Source organism: Trichosurus vulpecula, chromosome 7, assembly GCF_011100635.1.
Source record: "Trichosurus vulpecula isolate mTriVul1 chromosome 7, mTriVul1.pri, whole genome shotgun sequence".
Taxonomy (NCBI): Eukaryota; Metazoa; Chordata; class Mammalia; order Diprotodontia; family Phalangeridae; genus Trichosurus; species Trichosurus vulpecula.
In genome coordinates, this window is record NC_050579.1 from 44,624,235 (window position 1) to 44,640,074 (window position 15,840).

The window sequence follows — 15,840 nt, forward strand, 5'->3', positions numbered from 1 at the left end:
AGCCATACCAACGTATATCCCAGAAGGAACACAATCTCTCCACTCCTAATGCTGGCTGGAAAATGGAGAGATGGAGAGAGAGAGAGAGAGAGAAAGAGAGAGAGAGTGTGTGTGTGTGTGCGCGCGCGCGCGTGCTGAGGAAATGATGAGAGGGGGTCACCACTGCTTTGCTGTGGGCCACTCCTAGGTCCAAACTGTGTGGGATGAAGCAAACCTTGAACCTTTCTTATCCACTTAAATCTCCTCCCCTCTAGCTTCTCTTATCTGTTTCCATCTTTGGATATCTCAAACTAAATCTCTGGCATGATTTCTATGTAGATCTGCCTATAGGCAGGAACCTGGAAAAGATAACTTCCCCTACTAGCTCTACAAAATTCCAGTGGGGAAAAATGAAGTCTCAAAAGGGAATTCCACTAGAGACGAGTCAGGGACTTTAGATGGCCTGCAGCATTCCAAATGCTGCCCTGGTGCTGATCAAGGGCAACTGAGAGACACAAAGGGTCTCTACCCATTCCTTGAGCTCTGAGGTTCTCCTCTATCCCAAATCCCAAACTCCAAGAAGCAGCAGAAGGCTGAGCAGTTTCATCAATAAATCAATTTATTTAAAAGAATATGTTACAATTAATTACACTAAGTGACATTACCAAACAATTTTAGAGTGGTTAGCTCTAGAACAAGGAATGAAAGAAACACTGTTAGCCATTGTGTGTTTTCTCTTCACATTTCTTAAATCACAAATAAAAAATACAAGATACTGCAGTGAAAATACAATTAGAGTTTCTCTCAAATAAATTAAAAGAGTGCATGGCCTGGGGAGACCTGAAACCAGATCCTAAGTTCAAAAAGGGGAACATGATCCAACATTGGTTTCCATGTTAGCAGTTGGCCCAAACTTCCCACCCCACATTCTCCCTCTCTCGTTTTGGGGCTCCTTTCCATAGTTCTGAACTGTCCATGCATTCCAAATTATTATTGTGGAGAGCAAGCCAATGCTGTCCTGGGATGAATGAGACCTGAAATGACATGCTTGGATCTGGGGTAGGATGGTGTGGAGAGACAGAGGAAGTGGTACAGGAAGACTGAGGGGAAAGGTGAGCTCAGGATATCCCCAACACCCACCACTAAAGTAAAAAATGTCCTGTTCCTCCATGCATACCCCATCTTTCTCATCCCCCAAGATAAAGTGCCACTGAATATGGAAAGGAATACTAGGAGGGCCCTCAAATGCTAACAATCAATCTAGCCCACAGCCTTAGGGTGTGACAATCTCCTGAACAGAAGAGAGGCCACAGCAGCAAAGTTCCCCAAGTCTACAAATCACCCAGGAGCCAGTCCCCAGAGCTGATGGATTCAGGGAATGGGACAGAAAAAGAAAGGCCTCCCGAGGGTCCCGCTTGCTGTTCCAGATGCTGGAAGGAGGATGAGGACCAGTCCACAGAAGAGTTACTTAAGTAGGCCAGGCCTGTGGCTCTGGAACTTTGATTCCAATTTCTCCATGAGAGCTCAGGCCAAGAAGCTACCATGAGCACCCTTAGATCTGTACCGTAGCTGAACTGATTCCCTATGGGATTTAGGAGTGGAGATAGGAAAAGTATAAGACCATTAAAAATTATCAAATGCTTAGGCAAAGAATCAAGTCAGGGAGACCAGCTGAAGATCATGGGCTTTGGGAAATAGGAGACCTGGCCACATGGCACCTCCCTAAAATGCAGGAGTATGCTCAAGTCTGCTCTCTTCCTCAGGCCCCCAGAGCTCTCAGCACTTGCCTCAGACGACAAAAACTAATCGAAGCCAAAGGCAGTGGGAGGATGGAGGAGGGGCCTGGAAGACCCTGCTGGCTCTACTGGGGGATACATTTAGGCTGTGCCAACCACAGGATGGAAAGGAGTAGAGGGAACTACAAAGAAGGGGGAGAAGCATATTGGACCTAACACTGGCTCATGGAGAGATGGGCTTATTTTCCTAACCTGCAAGACCCTGGGGCCATGTTGACCTTTGCCACCAGAAGCCTGAGGTATGGGGAGAGGAGGGAGAAGGGGGTCAAGTTGGGGAGGGTCTCTTCCTCTCTACTGCAAATGGGATGCTTTGTTCATGATGCAGCTTCAAGAGGGGATTGCCCACATACCATCACATCCAGTCTTCCGGGCATCTTTCCATAGGGCTCCATTCCCTGAATGCCCAAGCACAAAGGGAATAAATGTACAGTGTCAGGAAGGGACTATGGCAGCTGCAGCATACTATAGAGATTTGGGGGAGGGACCTCACATGGAGGGGAAACTGAAAAGAAAATTAAGAGTATGTTATCTGGAAGGCATTGCTCCCTCATCTCTTCCTCCCCAGTGTTGGTCTTTCTATCACCATGCACAGAGGGCAGACAAATCCAAATGACATTAACTATGTCTCTCTCGCTATTCTGAGGCCAGCAATTTTGCTATTCGAGGACTCTCTGGTTGGTCTGTCCCTCCCCATGACAGAGAGGGGCAGGTTTCAATCATCCTGAAATGTGAACAAAACTGTGGCCAAAAACTTCCTAGCAGCTTGGAGGAGGAAACCAGCATATTCTCTTTCCAAGGCTTTTGGCTCAGTCCTAAATTGGTTAAAAACCAAAATGAAAACGTCAATCTTGTGTAAAAGCCTTCAAATGTGGAGTCACTCCCCGCAACTTTAAACTTGCAGCACATTCTTGAGCTCTGCAAAGTCTGATTCCAAGTCCACCTGAGTTAGCAGTGATGCAGAGGCGTTCTATGCAGACCCAAATCACCAGGTGGGCAGATGCCAGGAAGACAGAGTGGGAAAAAGAGGAAGAAAAGCAGACTCACAACTTCCTGCAAATACATTTCTGGTTTGGAGAGACAAATCATAAAAAATAGATTTCAAACCCTTGGCAAGCCCTGCTCAAGGGAGACTGAGAGCCTCAACTTAGACTTCCTTTCCATAAAGCTGACCAAGCCACCCTTGTGACTTCAGTTTGCTTTTTAGGGGAGAGGACAGAGACTGAGAAGTGTTCATGGTAGCATCCCATGCTACCCTAGTGTTTTTATGCAGCCCACACAGAGCCCCTTCAAAAGCAGCTAGTTTGTCTCAAGGTCTAACAAGTCACAACTGGCCCTCTGGGTGGAAAAGGATCCCCTTTTCATTGTGTCTCTCCATTTCAGTCATCCACCATTTCTCTGATGGAGCTCCTGACTTGGATCTCAACTGATCTTCATGGTGGAGGTTAGGGTCAGTTGGCAGAGCAAAGGGTCAAGGGTATCAATTATTCATAAAACCACAAACAAATCCCTCCCTAACACTACCAGGAAGCTATTTTAAAACGCGTGACTTGGAAAGGGTGGCAGTGTTCTGGTTGGGTGATATGTATATGTACAGGGTATTACTTCCCTTTTCTTCCTCCCTACAAAGACAAGTTTCATGCCCAAAGCTGTGAGGTCTAGAACTGTTCCTTATCACTGTTCCTGGAGAAACATGACAACCACAAGGCATGTCTAGGTTTTCCGGAGGAAATGGACCACACAGAACAATCTCCAGTGCCCAGCCCACATCTGTACTGCTTATAACCCAGGGCCCCAGTGAAGCCTGGGAAAGCTGCTCAGAAAAGTGGAGTGGAACACGGCTAGGGAAAGGTGAGGAACAAGGATATGGAAGCTGGGGCATCTTTCTCAGAGCCCAGAAGCAGCCGTGAGCAAGTCTTCTGATTAAGCACACTATCCCTGCCAGACAACAATCTTCTCTGCTGGCCAGGTAGCTATCCCTTTTCCTCTCCCCAGCCTCTCTGCCCTCCATCCTCTTGGAAGGCAAAAGCAACCATGCTTCTTGCCTTGGAGGCTCCATGGCAAACCTTGAGCCAGAATCCACACCCAACACAACTAAAGGAAGAAAAAAAACCCAAGCAGGTTGTAAACTTTTCAAGTCCTTCATGAGGAGAGGTATTTTCCCTGTAAATTTTTTTTCTTTTTTTCAAAGTTTTTTCAAAGGGAAAAAGAACGAGAGACAAGAGTAATGAAACCTGGTGAAAGGTGTGTAAAAATGCAAGCTAAAAAAGGTACTGCCATCAATATGAAATTTAAAAAGAAATATATATGTATATACGTGCAGCTAATTTGTGTATATATATATAATTTTTTTTACATACATACATATATACGTTTGAACAGTGCAAATGGATGGAGTCCGTAGTTCCAGTTTTAAAAATAGAGTCCAAGGAGAGTCTGTTGGTGGGAGGCCTGGGCAAAAGACAAAGACCCCTCTGGCGGCTTGGGGGAGCGCATTGGCTTTCCATGTGACCACTTGGTGGGCTTCTGGTGCTGACCATCCTATGTTTTCTACCAGCTCAATTCCATAGACATGAAATTCACGAAGGGGATTATTAATATTCAGTTTAGGACTTTTTAATACAATGACTTTTCTTTTTTTTCCTTTTTCTCCTCTTTTGTAAGTGTTAATGGTTACTCTGACATAGGGAGTGGAAGGGGGGAGAAAGAACGTATGAAGGGGAAGGAGGGGAGGAAATGGGGAGGGGGGGGCTAGGTGGCCATATCCCTCTGCTGTGACCTGGCCATCTGGAAAATGTTCTGAAAGGAAAAAAGAGAAAAAAACAAAAGCCTGGTTATGAGGGAGCCTTGGGAGCCCCACACACATTTCCAGTGTGGAAAACCCGAGACACAGAAGCTGTGCAGGTAACATTTAGGCGGGAGGAGCAGAGCACGTCTCCTCCCCATGCTATCCACATAAACGTCCAGATCCAGGGCTACAGCTGGCATCTCCAGATGGCCTCTTTTCATTCCATAGGCTGAGCTGTTCTTCCTAAACCCTTTAAATTCTTTCTGGAGAGTACATGGCTACAAAAGCAGCTTCCTAGGAGATTGTGCCCAGCAGTAGCTCAGACAAGGACCTCGAGAAGGACAGCACAACACCTGCACATCCCCTTGGGCAGAACATGTTGACCAAGACTCTGCTCCTGATCAGTCACCTGCTCAGAGCCATCTCCCCTGAGGGCAGCTCTGGTGGGCCCGGGGTCCTGATTCAGTCCTGCCATATGTGGAGGTAGCGGGGCAGAGGGAGGAGAGAAGAGATCAGAAAAAGACAAGACAGTATAGGGTCTTGATTGCCACTGTTTGCTGGGTTGGGGCTTCACTGGCTTAGCCTGATTCCTGCCCAGCACATACCAAAGTGTCTCCTGGAATGCTGCCCTGGGCTGTGTGTTGTCTGTAATGTGAACTCATGGGGGGCAATGGGAAGAAAAGGAGCGAATAATCGCAGGGAGCCAGGCTACTGCCCCAAGCATCCTCTGTTCAAAGAAGCAAAGACCAATGAGAAGAGCTCTGAGTTACCTCTTTCCTCCACTTGAGTTCGCAGAACACTCTCTCGAAGCACTCGTGCATATAATTGAACTGAAAGAGAAGCAGTAGCATTCACCACCCCCGTACTGCCAGCCCCTCTGAGCCTGTGTCCCCACCCTGCCTCCCAACTCCTTCAGGGTGAAGGACAAAAAGGTGGCATGCAGGTGGAGAGCACCCAGTGGGAGAGAAAGAAATGGGGAGGATCACTGCCCAGCTCATCCCCAGCTCTCTGGCTCCTCCTTGTGGCTGACTGAGAAGAGGACATGGACCCCATCTACCATCTTTCCTGGGCTGGAGGGGCAAAGAGAGCTTGACTCAGAAGGGCCAGCCTGGGGTTCTGGGCCTCAGACAGGTACAGAGAGCAAGACTATTCCCATCGTCCTCCACAGCTGGCTGAGTCTCAACTTTCTGTCCATCCAGCATTTCCAAAACATGCAACCCATCTGACCACTCACATATGGTGTGAAGATTTTAACCCATCGAGGCTTCTTCTCTCCTCGTGCATATTCAAAACAGAAAGCCATTCCCTCTTCATCTGTGTCCCATCGCTGCATCTCATCCCACTCAAACGCTATTACCTGGTTCTGAATATCAGAAAGCAAAACAGTCAAAGGAGAGCTGATGGCTCTGAGCTGGACGGGGTCTGTGTCAGCCAGCAACGGCAGAAGGGACTAAGAAGCGTGAGGCCAGGGCAAGCTAGGACGGAAGAACAGAGCAGTGGCTGGACAATGACGATGGGAAGCAATGGAGCCCTACCACCCGCTGGCCGGCCCTGGCCAACACAAAGCTGGGATTCACTTCTCTTCCAAGGAGAAGGGCTCAAAGCATGGCCAATGACTTGGCATCAAGTCCATACCACATGTCCTCACTCTCAGGGAAGTCTTGCTAGTGATGTCTACCCTCATTTCCCCCAGCCTTCTTCGTGGCTCTCACCTCAAGCTGTCCCTCTTCCGTGCAGGCATGTAGCTTAAAGTGCGTGATGCTGATGGCTGTGATGACGTGTCCCTTCCGTCTAGAGTCACAGGAACAGTGGGGGAAGATAATCTCATTGTAGCCTTCACAGGTCCTAAGCATGTTGAGGTACTGGGGAGAAGAAGGGAGGAAAGCTGTATCACTAGGAAGTCAACTTCCTATAGAGAAGACAGGAGAAAAGAAAGCACAAGAGACAGAGAAGGTTCTAGGGGGGGAAGAATGCCCCACCCCCCAGTACCTGGAAACCTGCCATCTAATCCTCTTTCTGCATCTCCGTCTCTTAAAGGAGGGGAGAAAGGACCCTGCTTTCATTGCTCAGTGAGAGGCCTCAGAAAGGCTGCCAGGGAGGGTGGCAGAAGCCCTCTTGTCAAAAATCTCAGGGCTCAAAGAGGACTCATCAAGTCATTTATTCTCGTTCCCTCCTTTCACAGAGCCTGGGTGAACAGGAATCCAGAGCATCCCATTATTAAGGACATCCAACAAAGAGGGTTTTGCCACTCCCCTCTCCTTTCTTTCTGCCTCAGGGAAGTTAGCAATCTTAATTATGATAATGATTTCATCCTAAGGATGTAGGTGGTTAAGGTCTTCCCTATAGGAATTTCTCAAAAATGTTTGGGTTAGAGTTTAAAATATGTCTACCAACAATAATGATCACTGACATTTAGACAGCACTTTTTAAGGTTCACACAGGACAAAGTCCTCTCACTTAAGCCTCACTGAGGCACAGAGGTAAAAAGATCTGGCCACAGTCACATAGCTACTGACTCCAGCACTGCCTACTACCTTGCTTCTCGGGATTCACACATGGTGCCACCAACTGAATCAAGGGGAGGTGTGGCCCCAGCTCTCCTATGGTTAAGTATGGCCCAGGATCCTCACCTCAGGTGTTTTTCCCAACTAAATGCCCTTTGAGTTTACAGAGAAAGGTAAGGGGTGCTGTGTGAAAACCCTGAAGAAAGGCTTACTAACTCCATGAGAGGCCTCCAGGAAACAATTCAATAGCCTTGAGCCTTCACACCCTCAATCATGTGTCATCAAGGAGACAGGGACTACTGGGGATGGTAACAGAGAGCCAAAGATAGAAGCAACCCCACCCCCCCCACCTCCCCCCACCCCCCCCCCCGCCCCGCACACACACACCCTTTGAAGGCTGGCAACAAGAGTGCAATGCTCTGTGAAGCTGGCAGCTAGAGGGAAAGGAGGGAACAACAACAAAAAAAGGTCACAATTCTCTAGAATGGGAGGAGGAAACTCCTGGATTCTGAGGCCAATGAATGGTACCTGAGGCAACAAGAGATGGCACCAGGGTTTCCCCTAAGGAATCAGAGTCCTAGGCAAATCACCTAACATGCTCTCTTCCTCACTCAACATTTCCATGCAGACAAAAAAAAAAACACGCAAAAATTAATCATAAAGGCAGCCTTAGAGGGCAAAAGAAGCCCCCAAAGCAAAGGGCTCTGGGAGGATCCCTGCCCCAGCACTGGCTCTGCTTGCCACTCTCTTCCCCACCCCCCCTCTCTCCTTTGGTACCCACAGACACAGCTTAGCCTTGAATCTGGAGAGAAAGAGATTCGGCCTCTCAGCATGTTCATCGGAAGCTCTCCATGGGCTAAATAAAAAGCAGATTCAGCTAGAAAAATGCTTTGGTAACACTTCTACAATTCTCAGAGCATTTTTGGAGCCTTAAAGCTGGTTCTTCCTGTGTTCTTTTGTCACTGAGGAACAATGCAGTACAGTAGAAAGAGGGATGGCCCTAGAGTGCAGAAAGACTTGAGGCCAAAGTCCCTTCAGACGAATCCTAGCTGTGTGACCACAGGAGGTCCCATAACCTCTCTTAACTTCAATTTCCTCATCTGCAAAAGGGCGAAGTTAATTAATCCTTATACTACCTCAGAGGGCTGATATGAGGAAAACGATTGTTCAGCCACAAAGTGCTCGTTGAAAGGTGAGTTATTACCATCAACATCCTTTTGGGAAGTAATAGGGCTTAGGAAGACATTTTAGACCATAACCTAGATGAAAACCAAGAAGACCCTGGGCTTTGGTGAGGAGGCAAGGGGAAGTCTCAGAGGGTCAGTTTAAGGCCAGCGAACCCAACCATATTGGGCTGAATCTCTATTTTATGGGGTGTATATGTTTGAAGGTGGGGAGATGGTGACTTGAAATTGATGGCATGTAATTTTTCATAAAAGTCAGAGAGGGAAGTGATGTGGGTTTGGTCAAAGGATATGAGACAAACCCAAAGTTTCCACATGACAAAAGTGAGACTTTGTTTACAACTATACCCAGGTGAGGGTCATGGATGTACATTTACAAAACATAGTTTTCCTCTTAGGCGTTATGACAGCTTTAGCCTAAGACACTGAGAGTGACATTCTTTGCTTCAAATACTATTTAAATAGGTTCCCATATCAAACCAAGTAAGAATAGCAACTCACACATGTATGTTACTTTATAGCTTACAAAGCACTTTTCTCAAGGTGAAAAGTATAGTAAGAGTCATTTTAAAAGTATTCAATATTCATCAAGGTAGGCAAATACAGAATTAGAGGGATTATTAAAGCAGGGACTCTAGGCTTAACAGAGCAGAACACTTCGGCTGAGCAGGTCAAGGTCCACTTTGGAGGAATTTAAATTCCCAAAACAACCTGCCTAGGGTCAAACCAGGTATTAAAAGTGCCCACTAAGTGCATTCTCCCCATCTAATTTCGAGACTTACATGGAAATCCCTTGTGTGTCAGCTCTGCAAAAGAACATTGGGTTGTGGAGGACCCCAGCATGAGAGGATACCTTCTAGACCTGATTTCAATCTCTCAGTGCAAGTCAGGAATCAGAGCACTATCCTACATTCTACCTTCAACAGAAACTGAAATTCAGTCCAACTCAGAGAACTAGAAGGGGGCATGTATTTTAATGTAAACCTTGGCAAGAATGTGAGCAGTCCTCTATGTTTCTGGATATCCCCTAATGCGTTAAGTTTTAGAAAAAGTGTCTCAAAACCACACCCCTGACTGGAAGGCCCCCGTCACAATGCCTAAGAAGAGATTTTTGGAACAGGAAGCATCACTTACACACCTAGGGAGTCAACGAACCACCCCAAATTTTGCAATTAATTAGCAATAAGGTCAAGGCAAAAAACCAGCTCCCAACTCCCTTGTCTGAGCGGTATCACCAGGCCTGCATTACTCCCCTGCAAATGCACTGGTGTGAGGGTTTTGCCATGAGGGAAGTTCAATCCCAGAATTAAGGGGAACACAAACCTACCATAACCATCTTCCTCTGTTCACACAGCTTCTGTAACTGGTATGACTTTTCCTCTGCTTTGATATAACCCTTTTTCACATCATCAACAGCCTAATTATCCAAACATAAGCAAAGAAGAGGGGAAAGAAAAAAAACGATTATAACGTTAGAAAATGGAGGAACAGATTAACTTCCAGAGTTATTCTATTCATTCTATTTTCACCATCGTGATAATCATTTGCTTAACAAATGACTACTAGGTATACTGATTCAACAATCATCAGCTAAAACTCTCAAATTCTTAGCCTAACATTCAAGACCATCCCTAATCTAACCCCAGTCCACTTCTCCATCTTTATCTCACACCAGCCTCCATCATGTTGTCTAAGCTTCAGGCAAACTGAGCTACTACTCACCTTTCAAAGAGCACGTCCCTCCCTCTCTCCCTGGCCTCCTTTCCTGTCATCTCTATCTATCAACATCATAATCATTCTTCAAGGCCCAGCTCAAATGTTTAACTGATCTCCTCCCTGATCTCCTCACCTAGCAGCGATCTCTTTATTATATGCTTTCCTAGAACTCTCTGCTATTGATATATTTATCATATTCTAACCTGCATTTCATTTATCTATGTGTATGAAATAGTAATTAAATTCAGCAAACATAAATACTTAAGCACCTATTAAAACGCAAGGTACCATGTAAGTTGATGGGAATGCCAAGACAAGAATGAAACAGTCCTTGTCTTCAAGGAATTTACAATCCACTGCGAGGAAACAACATGCCTGCAGATAATTACATACAAAATAAACACATTTCTATTGCACTTTTAAAACTTTACCAAGTTTCTTCTTCCAAAACAACTGTATAAGGCAGGTGGTACAAATTTTATTTCCTTCATTTCACAGATGGAGGAAATTGAAGTTCACAAATCATATGACTTGCCTCTGGTTTTAAATTCAAGTCTTATGACTCTAAGTCTAATGCTTTGTCCATGACATCATGGCTACCTCCTAATATATAAATTCACTCCTATAAACTTTTTAAAAAAAATTTATCTGGCCTCTGAAATACCAATGTAGGCACTTCCTCTACCAAGCAGATCAGCATCTTCTCTGTACCTTCCAATTGTAGAGAGCTGCCTGGGTCACTGAGAAGTGACTTGCCCAAGTTCACAGAGCCAGGATGACACAGAGGCCAGACCTGAATCCAGGTCCCCTGACTGAGAATCTGCCTCTCTACCTTGTCATGTTGCCTTTAGCGACTGTAAACTTGTTAAGTGCAGGAACTGAGTATTGTATCCATCTCCCCACAAGTCCCCAGCTGCAAAGGGCTTTTCTGTAACCAAACAACAGTAGTTATAGTAGTATCTTATATCCCTACACTACTTAGTCAACCATGAGACTGAAAATTGTTCTACTGCAGAAAACTAGTTATGAAAGCCTGCTTCTTCTCTCTCTTGTGTCTTCATCAAGGATACCTTCGATATGTGAATAGACCATTCTCGCCAAGTTTATATGGATGAGAAAGTAGTCATATGGGTCACTAGCTACAAATGTCTTCTCATTTAATTTTATTTTGGTATTAAAACAAGCAGAAATCTTTTCTATTCTTTTCATAGAGATCTTGAAAGTTGATCCCCAAGTGCCTTCAGTCTACTGATCCATCTAATCTACCTTCCCTATTCTAGTTTCACTTGCCAATATATTCAGTCTTGACCCCATGCTTTGCCACTGTTTTCCTAGCTAATTACCTTATCCCCACTGACTTCCACTGTTTTAAACCTGTGATTCCATATATCCCTAGGTAACCCCACCATATTATTTCTCTGCTAACTCTCCAGGGCTTAGCAAGAAAAAGTTTCAAAATTAAGCTGATTTCATGCACTAAAAAGCAATGGTGTATATAACCTCAGCTGGGTACTTGCTGATGCACAATACCTTTATTCTATCCTATCAACTCATCTCATTCCCCAGAGTGAATGTCCCAAATCTTTTTTCTCTTATTGCAAATAATTGCACTCCTACTTCATTGAAAAAAAAAACCCAGACAAAAATTCTCTTAGCTCTCTTCCTTCATTTCTTAAATATTCTTAGTATCTCACCCATTTTCTTCTTTTCCTTTCAGTCAAAAAAGAAAAGGTATTCTCTTGATAAGACTAACCTGTAAGACCTGCATCTGTAAGTCTATTATCTCCATCCTCCTCCAAAAACCTAGTCTGGCTGTCGCCTTTCTCTCACATGCTCCTTCAGAATTTCTTTCCCCTGACTCTTTTCCAATTGCCTTCACATGCCTACCTACATGCTCAGGTCTCCCAAATATTTTTAAAGCCTTCCTATGACAATCCAGATAGTTTACTCCACTGCCATCCCATCTCTCCTCTCTTTCATTGCTAAACGTCTTAGAAAATTTCCTCTACTTTTTCTCTAACCACCTTGTTAACTCCAAGCAATCTGGTTCCAACTCTACTACTGTTCTGAAACTGCTCTAAAATCAACAGTAGCCTCACAGTCAATCAAATCGAAAACCCTTCATCAGCCCTCATTTTCCTTGACCTCCCTGCAGCTTTCAACACTGGTGACCACAACCTCCCTACTAGTTAATCTATACTTTTTGGGGACCAGTCATAGGATCACTGAATAATAGACAGAGCTAGAAAGGACCATAGAGACCATCTTAACCTATCTCCCTCATCTTACATTTGAGGAAACTGAGTCACCAGCTTTGGCCTTTCTCTCTGAACTGTTCCTTTTTCATCTCCTCCACTGAGTCCTCATTTCTTCTTCCCTAACATTTAACTAAGGTATTCTCCAAGGGTCTGTCATTGCCTGCCTTCTATTTTCTTTTTCTACTCTTTTCCTTAATAATCTTGTTTTATGACATCAACCACAGAGTCATCTATGAAGACAACTCAATTCTATGTATTTAGCTCTGATCTCTCTTTTGTGCTCCAGATCCAAATCCAAAAGGCATCTAGATGCCTACCTGTCCACCAGCATCTTGAGTAAAATTCGCAATGTCCAAACAGGTGCTTTATTAACCTCCCCGCACGAATCTACTCTTCATTATAACTCCATTCATTATGTCAATGTCAACAGCACTACATCTCATTTTAGTCCCCACATTTGGGACCTGAGGATTATAGCTTCAACTCTTTCCTTTCCCTCATTAGTGACAAACTATCAGCTACTAAGTCTTATTGATTCACAACATCTCCATCTACTATCTTGCTAACCCCTCTCTGCTCCCACTGGTATAACCTTGGTACAGGCCTTTATCATCACCTATCTGGATTACGATAATAGCCTTGTAAAAAGTCTTTCGGCAGAAGATCTGTTTCCCCGTCCAAACCTACCTTCTTACTGCTGCAAAAATAATCTTCCTTATGAACAAATCTGGTTATGTCACACTTTTGTTTAAAGCCCTCCAACTGCTTATCAAGTGAACCTCAAACATTTTGCCTGGTATTCAGGGTGCTACACTACCTATATTTAGCCCTGTATTCCTTAACACTTTTATCAAAGATTTTAATAAAAGCATAGATGCCAACTTTCAGTCTTTATTACCAATTGACTATTGGGTACTGCAGGCCAGATGTCCTGGACACATCTTAAATGAGGATCTCAAAATAAAGGTGATCAGTGGAGTCTCTGCATCTGCTGCCTTGCCTGATGGAGTTGGTCACAAACAAGATGCCCCTCCCAAGTTAAGTCCATCACTTCTAATCTCACCACCATGCTGCTAATGGAAGCCTTATGATTCTCCTCCTTCAGCCTCTTCTCTCCTCTAATTAGATGGCTTGGAAGACAGAATACTAAACTCCTCCCAATGCCTTCCTTTAGAGAGGGCAGAAAATTCCCACTCTGCACCTGTTGCTGTCTGGTCTCAACTCCACGGAACAAGATGCCCCTGGTCCCCCAACACATAACTTTTCCTGCCTCCTTTTGTGTACTGTCTTCCTTGCTGGATTTTAAGCTCCCTGAGGGCAGCGACAGTCCCTGGCACATAGCAGGTGCTTAATAAATGTTTATTGGATAGGATTCTAGACATTAAAAATCTATTAATATAGACAAAAATCAAGGTTTGATCTGGTTTCTGCAACATCACACTGCTGACTCAATGAACTTGTAGTCAACTAAGCCTAAAAGTCTTTTTCACATGAACTGCCATCTAGTGATGTTTCCATCCATTCTTTTCCCATACAGTTGATGTCAATTATTCTAACCTACTGACATTGACCTGAAATCCTATTCTATCATGCAAACGTTACTAAATAAATTCACTCATTCCACAACATTTATTAAATTCTTAAGGTGTGCAGATGTGCAAAGCACTATGTTAGCTGATGAAGGAGAGCTAAAATTTAGATAAGTCATGGTTCCAGCCCTCTGAGTTTAGAGCCTAGTATTAGTTATTCTCTTCAGCTTTGTCATTTGCAATTGTGATAAACAGGCTGTCAACTAGTCGAAAGATTGAGATTATTATCTACCAAATGCAAATGAAAAGAAAGTCAGAGCCAGGCAAGAAAGCCAGTGTACCCACCTGATGGAAGAAGTAGGTGACTGCGAGGTCATTGTCATTCAGAAGAACCTCCTCTTCTGTAGTAAAAAGCCATTTGCGGACAGTCAGGCAGGTGCCTGGCACGGCCGATGTGTAGTTCTGGACGTAGAGCTTGTGAGGGAATTCATTGGGAGCCAGCTTACGTACTGCAAGTTAGAGAAAAGACACAAAACTTAGAACCAGGGGGAAAAGATACAGATTTTCCTGATTCGGACTGCAGAGGCCAAATCGGGAATGGCAAGCTCTTACCAAAAGGAGATTAGGATACCAGCTCAGATCCATCAAGAGGCACTTCAGGAGCATAAATAAGCATTTGCCTCGACAAAACTGTTTCTCTCACCCTTTCAACTCTTCACAAACTGACTGGCATTCCTTTCCCTGTCACCTGAGCAATGGGACCTATAGTTAACATGCTAATAGCAATAACTGCCTCCAAGTCTTCTCCAGTTAAAATATCTGGCCCACTATTTGGTAAATTACATCCAGCTGCTGTCTACAGAACATATTTAAAGAAAGCCTTTCCTTCTACAGCTAAGGCATTTTCAGACTCTCAGGTTTCAATTCTCAACAAGTTATTTTCACTATTGATGAGTGAGAGGTTCTCTCACCAATGTGGATCCCAAAAGGCACTCTTCAAAATTACATGTCTTCTGAGGAATGCTACTGCCCATGCCTGATAGTATATAAGCAGGCACTACAAAAATCACTTTTAATTTCTACAGTGCCTTTCTAAAGAATAGCCCAGAAAACTTTCTCTTCTTGGTTTGCCTTCATCAAAAGATGAAGAATGAAGTTAACCCTTTCCATCTGACAAAATAAAAAAATGAAATCTGGAGAAGAAAAGTAATTTGCCTATAGGATAGAGGCAAGATTGGGATTAGAATCCAAGTATTCTGGTGCCTACTTTGGGAGTCTTTTTTTCCTCTTTTCAATTCATTTATTTTCTTTTCAGGTCCAAATTCTCTCCTTCCTTCTTCCCTCTCCCCTACCCCCATTGAGAAGGTAACAAAAACAAAACCCATTACAAATATGTATAGCCATGCACAACAAATTCCCACACTAGTCATGTCCAAAAAAAAAAAAGGAAAGAAAAAAAAAGGAAAAAGAATGAAGAGAAAGGAAAGAAAAGGAAAAGAAAAAAGATCCTTTAATCTGCCCTTAGAGTCCATCAATTCTCTATCTGGAGGACAGCAGAATGTTTCATGAGTTCTCTGGAATTGTGATTGGACATTGTGTTGGCGAGAGTCACAAAGTTTTGAAAAGCTGATTATCTTTACAACATTGTTGTTACATAAACTGTTCTGTTTCAGGTCACTGAACTTTGCATCAATTCATACAAATCTTCCCGGCTTTCTCTGAACCAATCCCTTCATCATTTCTTACAGCACAATAGTAATCCATCACGTTCATTTACCGTAACTTGTTCAGCCATTCCCCAATGATAGGCATCCCTTCAGTTTCCAAATCTTTGCCACCACAAAAAGCTACTACAAGTATTTCCTGTATATATGGCTCCTTTTCCCCTTTCTCCGATCTCTTCAGGGTATAGATCTAGTACCTCTTGGGACCTCTTTCTGCCCTGGTGCCCTGCTGAGGGCTGAGCCTCTTTCAGTCTCTAGGCACTGGAATGCTCCCTGCTGCTGCTAACGCAGCCATGGCCACTACACCCTCCTCCCCAGTGGTCACAGACCCTTTTATCCACCTCCAAAGATGTACTAGGCTAGAA

General features: G+C 44.2%; 1 protein-coding gene across 2 annotated transcripts in view; it reads right to left on the reverse strand.

The window, feature by feature from the left end:
- Nucleotides 1-580: 580 nt before the first annotated feature.
- SNX27 (sorting nexin 27) overlaps nt 581-15,840 on the reverse strand; it is a 72,250-nt gene continuing 56,990 nt past the window's right edge. Inside the window, exons 7-12 of one of the 2 annotated variants that reach the window (XM_036766972.1) lie at nt 14,097-14,260; nt 9,576-9,665; nt 6,273-6,422; nt 5,795-5,923; nt 5,331-5,390; nt 581-4,571 (exon numbers count right to left, since the gene is read on the reverse strand). In XM_036766972.1, coding sequence (XP_036622867.1) covers nt 4,524-4,571; nt 5,331-5,390; nt 5,795-5,923; nt 6,273-6,422; nt 9,576-9,665; nt 14,097-14,260 — 641 coding nt within the window. In that variant the 3' untranslated portion in view covers nt 581-4,523. The remainder of the gene's footprint in view (nt 4,572-5,330; nt 5,391-5,794; nt 5,924-6,272; nt 6,423-9,575; nt 9,666-14,096; nt 14,261-15,840) is intronic. The other variant, XM_036766971.1, reaches the window with a different exon arrangement.